At 39.5% G+C, this 17,374-nt stretch overlaps 1 protein-coding gene across 29 annotated transcripts in view; it reads left to right on the plus strand.

Moving 5' to 3' along the window:
• The window catches only part of LOC108272815 (uncharacterized), a 257,124-nt gene that overhangs the window by 78,764 nt on the left and 160,986 nt on the right, over positions 1–17,374 (plus strand). For 2 of the 29 annotated variants that reach the window (XM_053684772.1, XM_053684780.1), the window contains exon 17: positions 15,216–15,389. The exons of the other annotated variants lie outside the window; for them this stretch is intronic. In XM_053684772.1, the coding sequence (XP_053540747.1) occupies positions 15,216–15,389 (174 nt within the window). The remainder of the gene's footprint in view (positions 1–15,215; positions 15,390–17,374) is intronic. 29 annotated transcript variants of the gene reach the window in all.

The raw sequence follows: 17,374 nt of genomic DNA on the forward strand, positions 1-17,374 counted from the left end.
CATCCCTAATAGCGATCCATCCAGCTATCATCATATTGATAATCATTCATGCAGTAAGACTCTTCAGAATGAATTGTGATGATAAATGATAATAAATCACTGGTTTAGTAACAGAGGGTTGTGACGTTACTGTTGTGACTTGAAGCCACTGATTCCAACATTACTTCAAGAGGATGAAATACTCATTCTACTGAAAGATTCAGATAGAAGTCATATTGCTATCTTGTAAATAAGATTTGTCTATGAACTATGAATGACTGGCGTGGTGTGAGAGATGCGTTTACAAAGCAACGGCACAAACGGAGATCTTTATTGTTATTATGGGATGTGTAAAAATATTCGACACTCTAGTGATTAATGTGAAACACTAGTTATTATTGGTTTGTCCGTGTGTGTGTCAGTGAGAACATGAGAACTAGTGGATAAAGTCTGGATCATAAAACAAGATGACGCATCTAAGCATTTTCAGCTCAGCGAACAATATATATTTAGTATGATGGTACGTGTGATGCCTCTGTAAATACAGATCATGGATCGTTCACGGTCTAAAACAGTCATATGGAACACCCTTACTTTAGGCTCACAGAAATCATCTCTGTTTAGTACAACTGATTTCAGACTTACTGACTTCTGACTCAGAATTTACAGTACATTTATTTAAACTAAAACCCATGTAATGCTGTTAAAGAGAAAGTGTATTAGACTTAAAGTAGCACTTCTATTAACTACAAATCATTTCAGCTGCCTTCTGGTTCGGACTTTTTATTTAAAGTGTCACACTTACACTTCAAACTGTGTCTCCTCCCTTCCAGCAGAGGTCTCCCTCCCCTGATTAGTGAACTGTTCACCTCACCTCCGAGCACGCACACACACACACACACACACACACACACACACACACACACACATAATTTTGTTTTATCAAAGGACCAACATTTTCTTTAGTTGAGAGATGTGAAAGATTTTCCCAGTTTTAACTGTGTGTCTGTTTTGTGTTTTCTAGGAGTGTCAGTAATTCCAGCAGAAGAGATCAGCATCTTCAGGACTCAGCTGTGTGTCCATGAGCTGTCTGTGTTTACACTAATATTCAAACATGGAGACCCCTGACCTGGACACAGATAATGTGACCCCGCCCACAAATAACCAGTAAGCTTCCATGTCCTAGTATTTTAGTCATTAAATATTCATGACTGAAATATATAATGAGTTTATATGAAAATATTAACAAATATTTAAACTGAGCATGAGAAGTTATCAGTCATCACTTGAAAAAACTGCTGGATTCTGTTGATTGTAAGTAAAATGATGTCCTTATGAAAATGAACCATACAGTGGAACAGTAAAGAGACATGAGACAATACACTAAAGCCACGATACGAGACATATCCCTATACAGGCTTCAGAAGACGATACTGACGAGACGGTGTTTACACAAATCAAACCACTGCAATATCAGTACAATAGGGGCGTTAAACTCAAACTCTGCCTGAGACACTTCAGCATTTTTGTGAGACCCTGAAGGACCATAATCAAAGTTTATACATTTTTCCTCACATTGATCATATTCTATCAAATAACACCAATAATCTGTAGTCTCTGACATTCGAGTAGGATGTTTCTATAGGAAAAAGAAGGGTTATTAAAGTGTATAATAACATTTATAATAATAATAATAATAATAATAAAATCAGTATAATAATTATAATAATATTTATTATACTGACTATAATGTAAAACATTTTTTATGAAGTCATTCCTTTGTTTAATCCCATTTTATTTGATATCAGCTGCTGTGATGAGAAACAGGATTAGTCTACTGGGATGATGCGTTGTTCCTGTTTCTGTTAGAAAGTCACTAGTCAGATATCTACACTATAAGCACAGAGATATGGAGGTGAGAGCCGGTGAAGTAGCTGCTGGAGTTTACTGCAGAAGAAAAGTAGATCAGGATTTATAATGTAAGGTGTCATTTTTCTCTGTTATTAACATGTAATCTTTATCTTTTTCAGTGGAGCTGTCATAAAGCTGTTTCATGACACCGTTATTAATGTAGAAAGATTGTAGATTGTGCCTTAAATGATTAAAATAACAAACTAGTGTCATCAGCGCTCCTTCTGCTGTCTGACATCCACCTGAAATACACGAGCGCATCACTAAACCATTTAACTGTACAGATGAGGAAAACAGTCCTGATTATATTTTGTATATTTCCTCGTCACAAACTATTAATTAGTGGTTACGCCACTGCCAGCACAAACACCACGTGCTTCTGAATCGTTTTAGACGTGAGTGAGACTTACATCAAGTGCAGCACACAGGTGTTTATTTAACCCTCATTTCAGACTGTGGTCGAGCCAAACCGTGATAGAAACTCCAGTGCACTCGTACAAAGGTTTATGGGAACGACCTTCAGACGTCTACACTTTGGATATCTGCTGTGAATTCTGGACAGTTTGAAAATGTTGAGCAGTAGTGCACTACGAGCCGTTTCAGTGTTATTTTATCCAAGTTCACGCAGGCCAAATGAAACAAGGCTGTGGACTATAAAGGAAGCATTAATTAAGTAAATTCTGTCTCATGCCCGCTCTGTAATGTTGTGCAGTAAACTCCAGAGAAAGAGATCAGACTCACCAGAACCCGGCTGTGTCTCCATGAAGAGTGATGGGTCTATGGATCCTCCTCGGAACTTTAGAAATGGAAACCCCTCGTCTGTACACAGGTAACATCCCATAATTCTCATAGTTAAAGTCATAGTAATGTCTGTGCTACACAATCATTAACAGCTCTTTTGATTTATATTATAGTTACTTGGTCGTTAGTGATACTACAGGGAGCGTAAACCTCAAGGAGAGCGTTGAAGGTGGGTACTGTGGAGGGAGATGAAGAGGGGTGTGATGTGGGTTCTTTTGGGCTGGTTGAAGATGAGGCATGTTGCTGCGTTCTGAATCATATGAAAGGGTTTGAGGGAAATGGCTGGGAGACCCTGGAGTAGTGTGTTGCAGTAGTCCAGTTTTACATAACAAGAGCCTGGACTAGTGTAGTCTGTTCGGTGATGAGATAGGGTCTGTTTTTCTTGAAATGTTGATGTGGTCTGTCAGTTCACGTCGTCATCAAAAGTCACCCCAATGTTTCTGGCTCTCCTGGTTGGCTTGAATCTGGGTGAGCCCAGCTGTATGGTGAGGTTGTGGCTGATTGGGGGACTTCGAGGGATGGCGAGAAGCTCAGTTTTTGCTAAATTGAGCTTAAGCTGGTGTTCCCTCATCCAGTTTGAGATGTCAGACAGACAGTCAGAGATTCATGCAGACAGTTGTGAGTTGCTGAGTTTCAGAAACCCCTCCCCTCCACAATTCCTTGAAGGATCTGCCTGTGAGATATGACTCCACCCAGCACAGAGCTGTTTCGGTGATGCCCAGGCTGGAGAGAGTTGACAGGAGGATCAGATGATTCACAGTGTCAAAGGCAGCAGTGAGGTCGAGTAGGATGAGGACGGATGATCTTGATGTTGATCTTACTAGTCTTAAGGCTTCAGTGACGGAAAGCAGAGCAGTCTCCATGGAGTGGCTGCTTTTGAAGCCTGACTGCTTGGTGTCTAGGAGGTTGTTCTGTGTGATACCAGGCTGTAACATGTCATAAAACAAAAATAGGTATTCAACACTGATTCTAAAATTAATAGTAAGTGCAAAATAACAACATGAGTATTTCTGTCAAATATAATAGAAAATGGAGACTCTTTATATGAACACAGGCACTGATTATTTACCATAAATCATATAACTGACATTACAGAGTTTATTAATAATAATAATCACAATCAGCATTTTCCTCAATTTAAACATCTCACCTCCCAAAATCATGTCAGTGGGTCTACTGATAACTAAATTGTCCCTACAGGTGACGGACTGAATCTCTGAATTTCAGGACACATTATCTGTTCATTCTGAATGATGTCCTCATGTTCTGTTACAACCATAATGACCATATACAGTCCCCTCCACAAGTATCGGAACAGCGAGGCCAATACTTTCACTTTTGCTATACACTGAAGACATTTGGGTTGGAGATAAAAGATGAATGAGACAATAGATCAGAATTTCAGCTTTCATTTCCTGCATGATAAGGTGCCATGTTCTAAGTTATTTATCACATCTAGATATAAATAAAGATAAAATCTAGAAAACTTCAAATTAAAACAGACACATTTTTCTCCAGGTCTACAATGTTGGTGATGTTGTATTTAGCAGCGTGTTTTCTAAATATTAATGCCCTTACTACAATTGCTTTTTTTTTTCCAGTTTTATTTTTGTTGAACATGTCTGCTGAACTAAACATTTCTGCTGAACACGTCTACATGTCTGCTGAACATCACCTTTTCTCTTCTCTCCTCCCCTCCCTTTCCCGAATATTCCATTGAGAAGAAAAAAAAAATTGAGCAACACACAGCAGTAAACATTCACAGGTTTTTTTTCTTTTTACAAAGGAAAACAAAATTAAAAGTACCCAATAACTGTTGCTGGATATATAAATACTCTAAGACCCAACACCAGGCACAAAAATTTAAGTGGGAAGTGTCTGTAACTCCATAAAGTATACAATAAACGGATGCCATTTATAAAAAAAACTTGTCCGTACAACCTTCATCGTATACCTTATTTTCTCGAGTTTTAGAAAAAACATCACGCCCTTTAGCCACTGGGAGATAGATGGGTATTTAGCAGACCTCCAGTGCAACAGTAGGGAACGTCTTGCTATGAGGGATGTGAAAGCAATAACATCCTTTTGTATCGAGCTCAATGGAACTGAGGCATCAGGAATCACGAATACAGCAATCAATGGGCAAGGCTTTAAATCTACCCAGAGAATAGTGGGCATGATGGTAAAGAAACCAGACCAAAAACCATGGGATCAGGGCAGAAGAAAAACATATGGCCAAGATGACAGGGAGAGCCATGGCATTTATCACACCTGTCCTCTACATCCGGATACATCACAGAAAGTCTCGACTTGGACAGATGGACTCTGAATAAAACTTTGAACTGGATAAGTCCAAGACGAGCACAAGAAGTGGTAGACTGTACCCTCCCTATAGCACATTCCCAACACTCCTCACTTATCTGTACTCCTAACTCCGTTTCCCACGCATTCCTAATTTTGTTACTCGACTCACTACCTAGCACCAGAATAACATCATAAATCCTAGAAATCATTCCTCTCTGATGCGGATTGTTTGAAAACGAGCTTTCCCAAGCCTGTTCAGGAGGCGCAGAGGGGAAATCAGGAAAACATCTAGAAACGAAATTCCGAATTTGAAAATACTGAAAAAAAAATGCGTCACAGGGAGGTCATAAGTGGATGCCAGATTGGCAAAGCTATCAAACACACCATCGGCATACAGATTTTTAACTTGTTTAATACACTTGTCATACCACACTGAGAATGTGGAGTCCAAACACGATGGTGGAAATAGATGGTTGTTGACTAAAGGACACAAAGAGGATGCACCTACAAATTTAAAGCGCCGTCTAAATTGATACCGAGTCATAAGTGTGTTGAGGACGACTAGATTATCAGTATATAGGGAGAGTTTTGTAGGTAAAGAGGAGTAAAGCAAAGCAGGTAAAGAGCATTCCCTACAAGAAGATAGTTCCAATTTACACCAAGAAGATCCAGGAGATTTAACCCAGTAGCAGAGTTTATGAATGTGCGCAGCCCAGTGATAGAATTATGGGTAATGCAAGTCCTCCACTAAGTCTACATTTCTGCAATAAAGATTTACTAACCCTTGGTGGCTTCCCTCCCCAAATAAATGTACTAATTATCTTATCGAGAATTCATTCAATCGAAATTCAATCGAAAAATCAAGAATGATTTTGGCAGAGAAAGAGGAACTTGCTGGAACAAGAAAAGAAACTTGGGTAATTTATTCATTTTGACGACATTGATCCTGCCAATTAGAGAAAGGGGTACGTTACCCCAACTCTGAATGTTAGATTTAACCTTTGAGATAAGGGTAGTGAAGTTAGCTGATGAAAGATTAGATAAAGAACGTGTCACGTTGATAGCTAGGTATTTAAACCCTGACTGACTAAATCGAAACAGTAGATCTGACTGTTGGAGAGAAAATGCTGCAGTATTGACAGGAAAACAGTCGCTTTTATCTAAATTTAATTTATAACCAGAAACAACACCGAAGGACTCCAGAACACCCAAGACAGCTGGCATAGAGGCAACAGGATCGTTACATACAATAACGAATCATCAGCATATAGCGACAATTTGTATTCTACACCGTATCGAACTATTCCTTTAAACAAGGGAGAAGATTTTAGTGCAGTAGACAGCGGCTCGATAGCGACAGCAAAAAGCAGAGGGGATAAAGCACAGCCTTGACGACACCCTCGTCCGAGAGCAAAATAATCCGAATAAATATCGTTTGTCTGAACCCTGGCATTAGGGGATGAGTAAAGGAGGCTAATCCAAGAAATAAACTTATCCCCAAATCCGAACTTCCTCAAGACTGAAACAAATACTCCCACTCAACCCTATCAAATGCTTTTTCAGCATCTAATGAAATCACGATCTCAGGGAGCACAAACGAATGCTGTGAATAAATTATATTAAAGAGTGTACGGGTTTTGAAAAACAATTGACGTCCCTTTATAAAACCGTTCCGATCTTCAGATATAATATAAGGGAGTACGTTCTCTAAACGAGATGCCATTACTTTCGCCAACACCTTCACATCTGCATTAAGCAGAGACGGCGGTCTATAAGAACCGCAGGAGGACGGATCCTTACCCTCCTTAAGAAGCAGAGCTATAGTGGCTTGTGTCAATGTTGGAGGCAAAGACCCACATTCCAAAGATTCATTGAACATAACCAAAAGCAGTGGAGCTAGTTTCCCAATAAACGTTTAAAAAAATTCAACTGGAACCTGTCCGGGCCAGGAGCTTTGTTAGATTGCATAGTTTTAACTGATATTAAAATTTCTTCAAGAGAGAGTGGGGAGTCCAGTTGCATGGCAGTATTCGAATCAATAACAGGGGTACAAAGGTCTTGAAGAAATGCATTCACTTTAGTATTGTCTGCAGGAAATTCGGATTTATAAAGCATAGAGAAAACCATTTAAAAGTAGCATTAATTTCCATGGGATCTGTAGTGACAATATTATAAGTGTTTTTTATACTAGGTATGAGACAGGAAGTGGCCTGTCGCCGTAGCTGATGTGCCAGTAAACGACTCGGCTTGTCGCCGTGTTCATAATATGAACCACGAGTACGTAACAACAAGCGTTCTGCCTGTTTAGTCGAAATAAGATTAAATTCTGCCTGCAAGTCAAGACGCTGTTTAAGAAGTTCTGGAGAGGGGTTCAGTGCACATCTCTGATCGAGGTTACTGATCGCAGATGTGAGTTCATTAACCCCAGCAGTGCGTTTTTCATTACAGCGAGCAGAGTAAGAAATAATCTGCCCTCTGATATAGGATTGAAGTGTCTCCCATAACAATGAATAAGAGGTGGAGTCATTCTGAAGAAAAGAAAGTCATCAGTAGAAGTAGAAATGAACTCACAGAATTCACTGTCTGCTAAAAGAAGAGAGTTGAATCTCCAAGGCGGTGGGCTACGTTTATAAATAGAAAGATGAATATCTAATTGTAGAGGCGCATGGTCAGAAATTACAATACCCAGGTAGTCAGAAGAAACTACACAAGAATCAAGAGTGCTGTCTATAAAAACATCATCAATCCTCGAATAGGAATGATGCACCTGGGAGAAGAAAGAGAACTTTTTAAGAGAGGGGTTACGGGATCTCCAGGGATCAACGAGACCGTTCTGACACATAAAATCGGAAATGTTTTAGACATCGCATATTGATTCAGAGTACGGGGATTAGACCGATCTAAGTTTGGGTCAGTTACACAGTTTAAATCTCCACCGAAAATCAACAGGTGAGTATTTAAGAAAGGGAGATTGCTCAACAATCTATTAGCAAATTCCACATCATCAAAGTTTGGAGCGTATACATTTACCAACAACACCTGTCTTTGCATCAGAGTACCAGCAGCTATAATATATCTACCATTCACATCAGCGATAACGTTAGTGGAGGAAAACTGTATCCTTTTGTCAATTAAAATAGCGACCCCTCTTGCTTTTGAATTAAAGCTCGAGTGGAAGACTTGACTCACCCAAGGCAGTGTAACCTTTGATGATCTTTAATACGTAGGTGCGTCTCCTGTACAAATACTATATTGGAGTTTAAACGTTTCAAATGTGTAAAACCTTAGATCTCTTGACAGGATTACCCATACCTCTGACGTTCCAACTAATAAATCTTAAAGCCGTGTCTGTCCCAGCTGTGCTGGGATCCATATTACTACTAACCATTTAAATAAAGTAAACCATAGGAATAGAAGTAGCCAATTAGAGCCGAAGCTTGAGTGCGGCGAAGTCAGGGATATCGCTCGGCAACGCGGATGCGGATTCAGGGGGAGAAGAGGGCTCGCTCGCGGCGCACACCCTAGGCCTCAGTCGTGTCTGAATGATACTACGGGTTTCGTGTTCTTTCCAGACATTTTAACGAGCCACAAAGTTAAAAGTGCAAACAAGGGAAAGAAGTAGAATAAGTCAAAATATATTATATGACCAAAAAGCGCTAATTAATGACAATTTTAATCGAAATCAGGAGGAGCCTCCAACTTCGCGTCTTACTCCATCAAACTCCGAATCCGAACCCCCACTACAATTGTTTTTAAAGTGATGAAAGTTATTGTCTTTAACAGCTACTGTTTTTATTCCCAGTGTTATACAGAAGTCAGGAGACAGAAGAGAAAAGAACATCATCACAGCTACAGGGTAAGATCAAACCCAACAACATGACTGTGACACTGACGCGCTGGTATTATAAACATCTCTGCTGTTATTTCCTGCAGAGTGATTAGATTATAGAACACATACTGTAGAATAAGACATATACACAGTGAGAACATCATAAAGAATGGTTATCTGTGGTAACAGTCAGAAAAAAAGTGTGATCTTAAACTCTAATAATTAGACCCCATGTCTCACCATGTCTTCCTACTTCACCCTGTCACAGACACGACCCAGAACCTGCTGCTGTAAATGACGTCCAGAAAAAGTTCAAATTAAATCTGGTGAAGAAGTTTCAGTGTTTAAATGGAGTGATGATAAACCCGGAAAACCGAACACTCCTGAATGAGATCTACACAGAGCTCTACATCACAGAGGGAGACGGTGGAGACGTCAATAAAGAACATGAGGTGAGACAGATCGAGGCAGCATCCAGGAGAACAACAACAGAGGAAACACCAATCAAATGCAACGACATCTTTAAGCCCTTATCTGATCAAGACAAACCCATCAGAACTGTGCTGAAAAAGCTCTTATCTAAAAAAGACGAACCCATCAGAACTGTGCTGACAAAGGGAGTCGCTGGCATCGGAAAAACAGTTTCTGTTCAGAAGTTCATTCTGGACTGGGCTGAAGGGAAAGTAAATCAGGACGTCCAGCTCATGTTTCCACTTCCTTTCAGAGAGCTGAATTTGATGAAGGACCAGAAACTGAGTCTGATGGATCTCCTTCATGTCTGTTTTAAGGAGACAAAAGAAACAGAAATGTCCAGTTTGGAAAAGGTTCTGTTCATTTTTGACGGATTGGACGAGTGTCGTTTTCCTCTGGATTTCCAGAACACAGAGAGAGTGTGTGATGTAACTGAATCAGCATCAGTGCATGTGCTGCTGATAAACCTGATCAAAGGGAATCTGCTTCCCTCTGCTCTCATCTGGATCACCTCCCGACCAGCAGCAGCTGATCAAATCCCCTCTGAGTGTGTCCATCGAGTCACAGAGGTACGAGGGTTCAATGACCCACAGAAGGAGGAGTACTTCAGGAAGAGGATCAGTGATCAGAGCCTGGCCAATAACATCATCACACACCTGAAGTCATTAAGAAGCCTCTACATCATGTGCCGCATCCCAGTCTTCTGCTGGATTTCAGCCACTGTTCTAGAGAGAATGTTGGGTGAAGCAGAGAGTGGAGAGATGCCCAAGACTCTGACTCAAATGTACACACACTTCCTCATCATTCAGACAAACATCATAAGAGAAAAGTACTCAAAGAAGCATGAGAATGATGAAGAAATGCTTCTCAAACTGGGACGACTGGCTTTTCAGCAGCTGATGAAAGGCAACCTGATCTTCTATGAGGAGGACCTGAGAGAGTGTGGCATTGATGTGAGAGAAGCAGCAGTGTACTCAGGTGTGTGTACGCAGATCTTCAGAGAAGAGTTTGGGCTTCACCAGAGTAAAGTGTACTGCTTTGTTCATCTGAGCATTCAGGAGCATCTCGCAGCTCTGTATGTGCACCTGACATTCATGAAGGAAAAGAGAAATGTTCTTGATTCTGACGAAGAGGGTGAATCGGAGATGTTCTATGACCAGTGGATTGAAGATATTACAGTCTCAGATGTCCACAAGAGTGCTGTAGATCAGGCCTTATACAGTGAGACTGGACATCTGGATCTTTTCCTCCGCTTTCTTCTGGGTCTCTCACTGGAGTCCAATCAGAAACTCTTACATGCCTTAGTAACACATACAGGAAGTATCTCCCGGACAGGAAAGAGTAACACAGTACAGTACATCAAGGAAAAGATCAGTGAAGATCCCCCTACAGAGAAATCCATCAATCTGTTCCACTGTCTGAATGAACTGGGGGACAATTCTCTAGTGGAGGAAATCCAACGCTACCTGAAATCTGGAACTCAAAGTGAACTCTCTTCTTCACAGTGGTCTGCTCTGGTGTTTGTCTTACTGACATCAGCAGAGGAGCTGGAGGAATTTGACCTGAGTAAATATATCTCTACAGATAAAATAAGAGAGGAGATTCTTGTGAAGGTGATGCCTGTGATTGCAGCATCCAGAAGAGCAATGTAAGTAAATCTGAATAGAACTGTTCTACTGTTACAGTGTTAAGAGAACAAATCAAATGTCTTAGCTGTTCAGATCAATCTAACTCTTCATGACACTTTAGACTCTTTCTTTTCTCCTATTAATAACATTTTAGATCAGACTCTTGCTTTCCCATTCGGTGTCCCGGATCTTATACTCCATGTTTATACAATGTGTGTGTGATGATGTACGCAGCTGAAAACTCCCACCAAGCCGAATCTGAACAGCTCTGACTGTGTGGGACTTTTGTCTAACTGATGTTTGTGCTTTTGAAACTGAGAAGTTGCAGTGAAAGCTTTGAGGACTTGTTTGATAATTTGCATTACTGTTAGTTCATTATGTATTATTTCCTTCAGTATCAGGTGTGATACAATTCAAAAAAGTGGTTGGTCAGCTCTGGCCTCAGTGCTCAGCTCAGAAACCTCCAATCTGAGAGAACTGCATCTGACTATGGATACACTGGATCTGACTTGGTGTGAACTAGGAGACTCAGGAGTGAAGCGTGTCTCTGCTCTACTGGAGAATCCTCAGTGTAAAGTAAAAAATCTGAGGTAAGATCATCTCTCTGAGAGACACAGTACTCACTAAAAGCTGCAGTTAATAGTTGTGTACAGTTCTGTTTTTTCAGTTAAATCAGTACAACATACAGAACGAATATATTAGTCATTAAACATATCACTTGTGCATTAAAGTAATAATTAAATGCACTTAGACATGTGTATAAAATACATTTATACAGAGATTTAAAAAACCCTGACTCGTTACTTTTAACATAAACCAGCAGTAGTTTTACACCATAATTGTTCAATATTAATAATATCTTGTGATTGGACAAGAGAAGGGAGACAGTCCAACATAACACACATCATCTTTACAGTAAGTTTTAACGAAGATGAAAATGTGTTGATGAAGCGTGTGTCATTGTGTCTCTGCAGGTTGGAATATTGTGGTGTCTCAGATGAAGGCTGTGCTGCTCTGACTTCAGCTCTGAGATCAAACCCCTCACACCTGAGAGACCTGGAACTGACTAAGAATTATCTAGGAGACTCAGGAGTGAAGAGTGTCTCTGCTGTACTGGAGAATCCTCTCTGTAAACTGGAGATACTGAAGTAAGATCATCTCTCTGAGAGTCACATGACCTGCTCCTCAGTAAGACACATTCTCTAATAGTGAGACTGAAGCAGAGGTTTTAGGTTCATCATCAATGTCCTGAGGAGGAAGATTGTTTCTTTTCACTGCACACTGATGATCTGTCACAGAGTCTTTGGGTCAGATGTACGTATGTGAGAAGCTGCAGCACAAAACGTGACTTGATGCGACTGCAATGTGTCTAAAATTACTGTGAAATTTGCTACAACACTGTAACTAATCACACAAACTGCAGCTCCGACACAAACTAAATACACTGTGTGTGATGCAGGGTTTAAATGCAGCAGGGAAACGGTGCAAATGATCTCAAAATATAGAATTTATAAATTAAAATGGGAAGTTAATATCATAGAACTTAACACGTCGATACAGTTTATGTGTAAAACATTCAATAAATAATTTAATTAAAAATGGAGTCACTATGAAGAGGGTTGCCAGATGTGTTTTACAGAAGCAGTCCAATGGACTTCACTGTAAATTTATCAGTCTCATACTTGCTTTTTTCCCTCTGGGGAACACAGACCACTGACGACCTTCCACCATCTTTCACAGTTGTTTTCACTCCTTTAGACCTATCAACACCCAGAGTGTTATTTTAATGACTTTGGGGGTCATTTATCGATCTTTTAGTAAAGTTGTGTGTAAATGTTTGCGTGAGTCAAACCCAACTCGAATTTTCCACCGGATTTACAAAAGTCTCGGAAAGTCTGATTTTCTTCGTACTCGCTTTAATGATTAGTTTTATTTGTCTTCATTTATGGGTTTGTATTGGCTCACTTTTTTTATATTCTTTAATAAACTCCAATAATATAAAACATCTGGTTTTCACAAATGTTCAGTGGTGCTCTTAGTCCCTGATCTAGTGAACTAGCATGAGGATGTGTTTTTGATAGAAACTCCAAAGAACTTCTATAAGTCTCTCTGGATAAAGGAGTCTGATAAACGCTGTAAACATGTTAAAAATAAACTATTTAAACTCAACTGGATATTATATAAAATTACAATATGTAGTTTATAAATTTTCAGTAATCCATGCAAATGATATGATTTGAAGTCGATCAAGTCAAGGTTTACATTCGTTAGTCTGGGGCTCAAGCTGGAAATGTGAAGAAAAGAATTTGACTGTGCTGTAATGTATATGTGATCAATAAAGACTTCTTCTTATGTATAAATGTACACACACTCAGGAGCACGAGTAGAATACGAATGAACAGGATTTTCATGAACACCAAATTTCTTGTGTAAACGCTCGTACAAACGATTTACACACAAACCCGTTCATATCCAGTTTTATAAATGAGGCACATTGTTAATTAGAATAAACAGATGATATTAAATCCTCGTGTCATTCTGAATAATAAAATCCCACACATCATCTTTAAAGTAATGAAAATGTGTTGATGAAGAGTGTGTCATTGTGTCTCTGCAGGTTGTATAGGTGCGGTGTCTCAGATGAAGGCTGTGCTGCTCTGACTTCAGCTCTGAGATCAAACCCCTCACATCTGAGAGAACTGATTCTGTCTGATAATAAACTAGGAGACTCAGGAGTGAAGAGTCTCTCTACTGTACTGGAGAATCCTCTCTGTAAACTGGAGAAACTGTGGTAAGATCATCTCTCTGAGAGTCACATGACCTGCTCCTCAGTACGACACATTCTCTAATAGTGAGACTGAAGCAGAGGTTTTAGGTTCATCATCAATGTCCTGAGGAGGAAGATTGTTTCTTTTCACTGCACACTGATGATCTGTCACAGAGTCTTTGGGTCAGATGTACGTATGTGAGAAGCTGCAGCACAAAACGTGACTTGATGCGACTGCAATGTGTCTAAAATTACTGTGAAATTTACTACAACACTGTAACTAATCACACAAACTGCAGCTCCGACACAAACTAAATACACTGTGTGTGATGCAGGGTTTAAATGCAGCAGGGAAACGGTGCAAATGATCTCAAAATATAGAGTTTATCAGTTAAAATGAGAAGTTAATGTCATAGAACTGAAAAGGTGTAAAAAAAAAAAAAAAAAAAAAAAAAGGAACATTTGAGTTTTAATAAAAAATGGAGTCAGTATGAAGAGGGTTGCCAGATCTGCTTTACAGAAGCAGTCCAATGGACTTCACTGTAAATTTATCAGTCTCATACTTACTTACTTTTTTCCCTCTGGGGAACACAGACCACTGACGACCTTCCACCATCTTTCACAGTTGTTCTCTAACCTCTCCAGTTGTTTTCACTCCTTTAGACCGATCAACACCCAAAGTATTATTTTAATGACTTTGGGGGTCATTTATCGATCTTTTAGTAAAGTTGTGTGTAAATGTTTTGCGTGAGTCAAACCCAACTCGAATTTTCCACCGGATTTACAAAAGTCTCGGAAAGTCTGATTTTCTTCGTACTCGCTTTAATGATTAGTTTTATTTGTCTTCATTTATGGGTTTGTATTGTCTCACTTTTTTATATTCTTTAATAAACTCCAATAATATAAAACATCTGGTTTCCACAAATGTTCTCAGTGGTGCTCTTAGTCCCTGATCTAGTGAACTAGCATGAGGATGTGTTTTTGATAGAAACTCCAAAGAACTTCTAGAAGTCTCTCTGGATAAAGGAGTCTGCTAAACGCTGTAAACATGTTAAACATAAACAGTTTAAACTCAACTGGATATTATATAAAACTACAATATATAGTTTATACATTTTCATTAATCCATGCAAATGATATGATTTGAAGTTGATCAAGTCAAGGTTTACATTCGTTAGTCTGGGGCTCAAGCTGGGAAATGTGAAGAAAAGAATTTGACTGTGCTGTAATGTATATGTGATAAATAAAGACTGCTTCTTATGTATAAATGTACACACACTCAGGAGCACGAGTAGAATACGAATGAACAGGATTTTCATGAACACCAAATTTCTTGTGTAAACGCTCGTACAAACGATTTACACACAAACCCGTTCATATCCAGTTTTATAAATGAGGCACATTGTTAATTAGAATAAACAGATGATATTAAATCCTCATGTCATTCTGAATAATAAAATCCCACACCTCATCTTTAAAGTAATGAAAATGTGTTGATGAAGAGTGTGTCATTGTGTCTCTGCAGGTTGCGTGGTTGTGATATCTCAGGTGAAGGCTGTGCTGCTCTGACTTCAGCTCTGAGATCAAACCCCTCACACCTGAGAGAACTGTATCTGTCTGATAATAATCTAGGAGACTCAGGAGTGAAGAGTCTCTCTGCTGTACTGGAGAATCCTCTCTGTAAACTGGAGAAACTGAGGTAAGATCAACTCTCTGAGAGTCACATGACCTGCTCCTCAGTAAGACACATTCTCTAATAGTGAGACTGAAGCAGAGGTTTTAGGTTCATCATCAATGTCCTGAGGAGGAAGATTGTTTCTTTTCACTGCACACTGATGAACTGTCACAGAGTCTTTGGGTCAGATGTACGTATGTGAGAAGCTGCAGCACAAAACGTGACTTGATGCGACTGCAATGTGTCTAAAATTACTGTGAAATTTACTACAACACTGTAACTAATCACACAAACTGCAGCTCCGACACAAACTAAATACACTGTGTGTGATGCAGGGTTTAAATGCAGCAGGGAAACGGTGCAAATGATCTCAAAATATTGAGTTTATTTATTAAAATGAGAAGTTAATGTCATAGAATTTAAAAGGTAAAAAAAATGGAACATTTGATTTTTAAATAAAAATGGACACAATGAACACAGACCACTGACGACCTTCCACCATCTTTCACAGTTCCAGGATTCTCAGATCCGTTTCAGGCCTCATTCATACGTGGAAATAAATCTGATTTGAATTGGATACGTGCCTTTGCATCTGCCATGTAATCAGACAGATCGGATATTCCCCTGACAATGCGAGTCGTATGTCATTGAAAAAGCGACAGTGGCGAATGATGTCAACTCAGATGGACACCAACCGCGAAAACACAACTCTCGACAAGGACTCTCTTCTTTTTTCTCCGCTTAAGAGACCGGTGTTTTGCTGATCTTTAAATACGGTGTGGAAAACAAAAGCTTGCATTATATTTTCGTCTGCGTCCGTTGCAGCATTTTTAGTTCCGTTTCGGCCTAAGATTCAGGTGACGTCTACCTCGGGTTGTTTCACGAAGTGTATAGTGTAAATGCAGATATCAGATATGGGTCACTTTTAAAAGAAGATGTAAGCGGGTCAAGACCTGCAGAGTAAATGCAGCCAAAAGTCGCTCTGGATAAAGGAGTCTGCTAAACGCTGTAAACATGTTAAAAATAAACTATTTAACCTCAACAGGATATTCCAGATATAAAATTACAGTAATCCATGCAATTTATAAGTTAAGGCAAAATTATTCAATTCAATGTTATTTATATAACGCTTTTTACAATAGACATTGTCTCAAAGCAGCTTTACAGAAATATATAAACACGGTATACAGATATTAAAAGTGTGAATTTATCCCAATTGAGTGAGACGGTGGCGACGGTAGGGAGGAAAAATTCTTAGATGTTAAGAGGAAGACACCTTGAGAGGAACCCGACTCAGAAGGAACCCGTCCTCATCTGGGGAACAACAGATAGTGTGAAAAAGTTCATTATGGATTTATATGAAGTCTGTTTGGCCTTAGATGCAGCCGTAGTCCCAGCAGTCTGGAATTGGAGTAGATGAGAGCTCCATCCTGAGGCAGGACATCTGAAACGGATCAGGCAGGTCCGGAGATCAGAGAGGATCAGGATCTCTAGTATCTCCATAAAATCGTGTGTGGCTCGACAGAAGCAGAGAGGGAGAGAAGAGGTTATTAGGACTGTGCTTAGCGTAACAGAAAGTCTAGTCAGGGTAGGCTTGAGTAAACAAATACGTTTTAATCCTAGACTTATACACTGACTGCGTTTACATGGACAACAATAATCCACTCTTAATCTAATTAAGACCATAATTTGATTAAGAAACTAACATGTAAACAGCAACCTTAAACTAATTATGGTCATAATCTAATTAAGCTCTAATCGAATTAAGACAGGTGGATTACTCCTGTTTTAATCGTATTATGGATGTGCATTACAGACATGTAAACACCTTAATCACATTATGAACGTCATGTGAGAGTTTTCACCGCATTTTGCGACAGGACACGATCACACACGGCAGTTTTACGTTTTACGGCGAACGAGAGAGTTCGGCTGTGTCCCAAACTGCATACTTGCCTACTATAGGCCGGTAGTGGGTAAAAATACATGCATCTCGGCTACTATACAGT

The sequence above is a fragment of the Ictalurus punctatus genome, chromosome 12 (assembly GCF_001660625.3).
Source record: "Ictalurus punctatus breed USDA103 chromosome 12, Coco_2.0, whole genome shotgun sequence".
In the NCBI taxonomy this organism is placed as follows: Eukaryota; Metazoa; Chordata; class Actinopteri; order Siluriformes; family Ictaluridae; genus Ictalurus; species Ictalurus punctatus.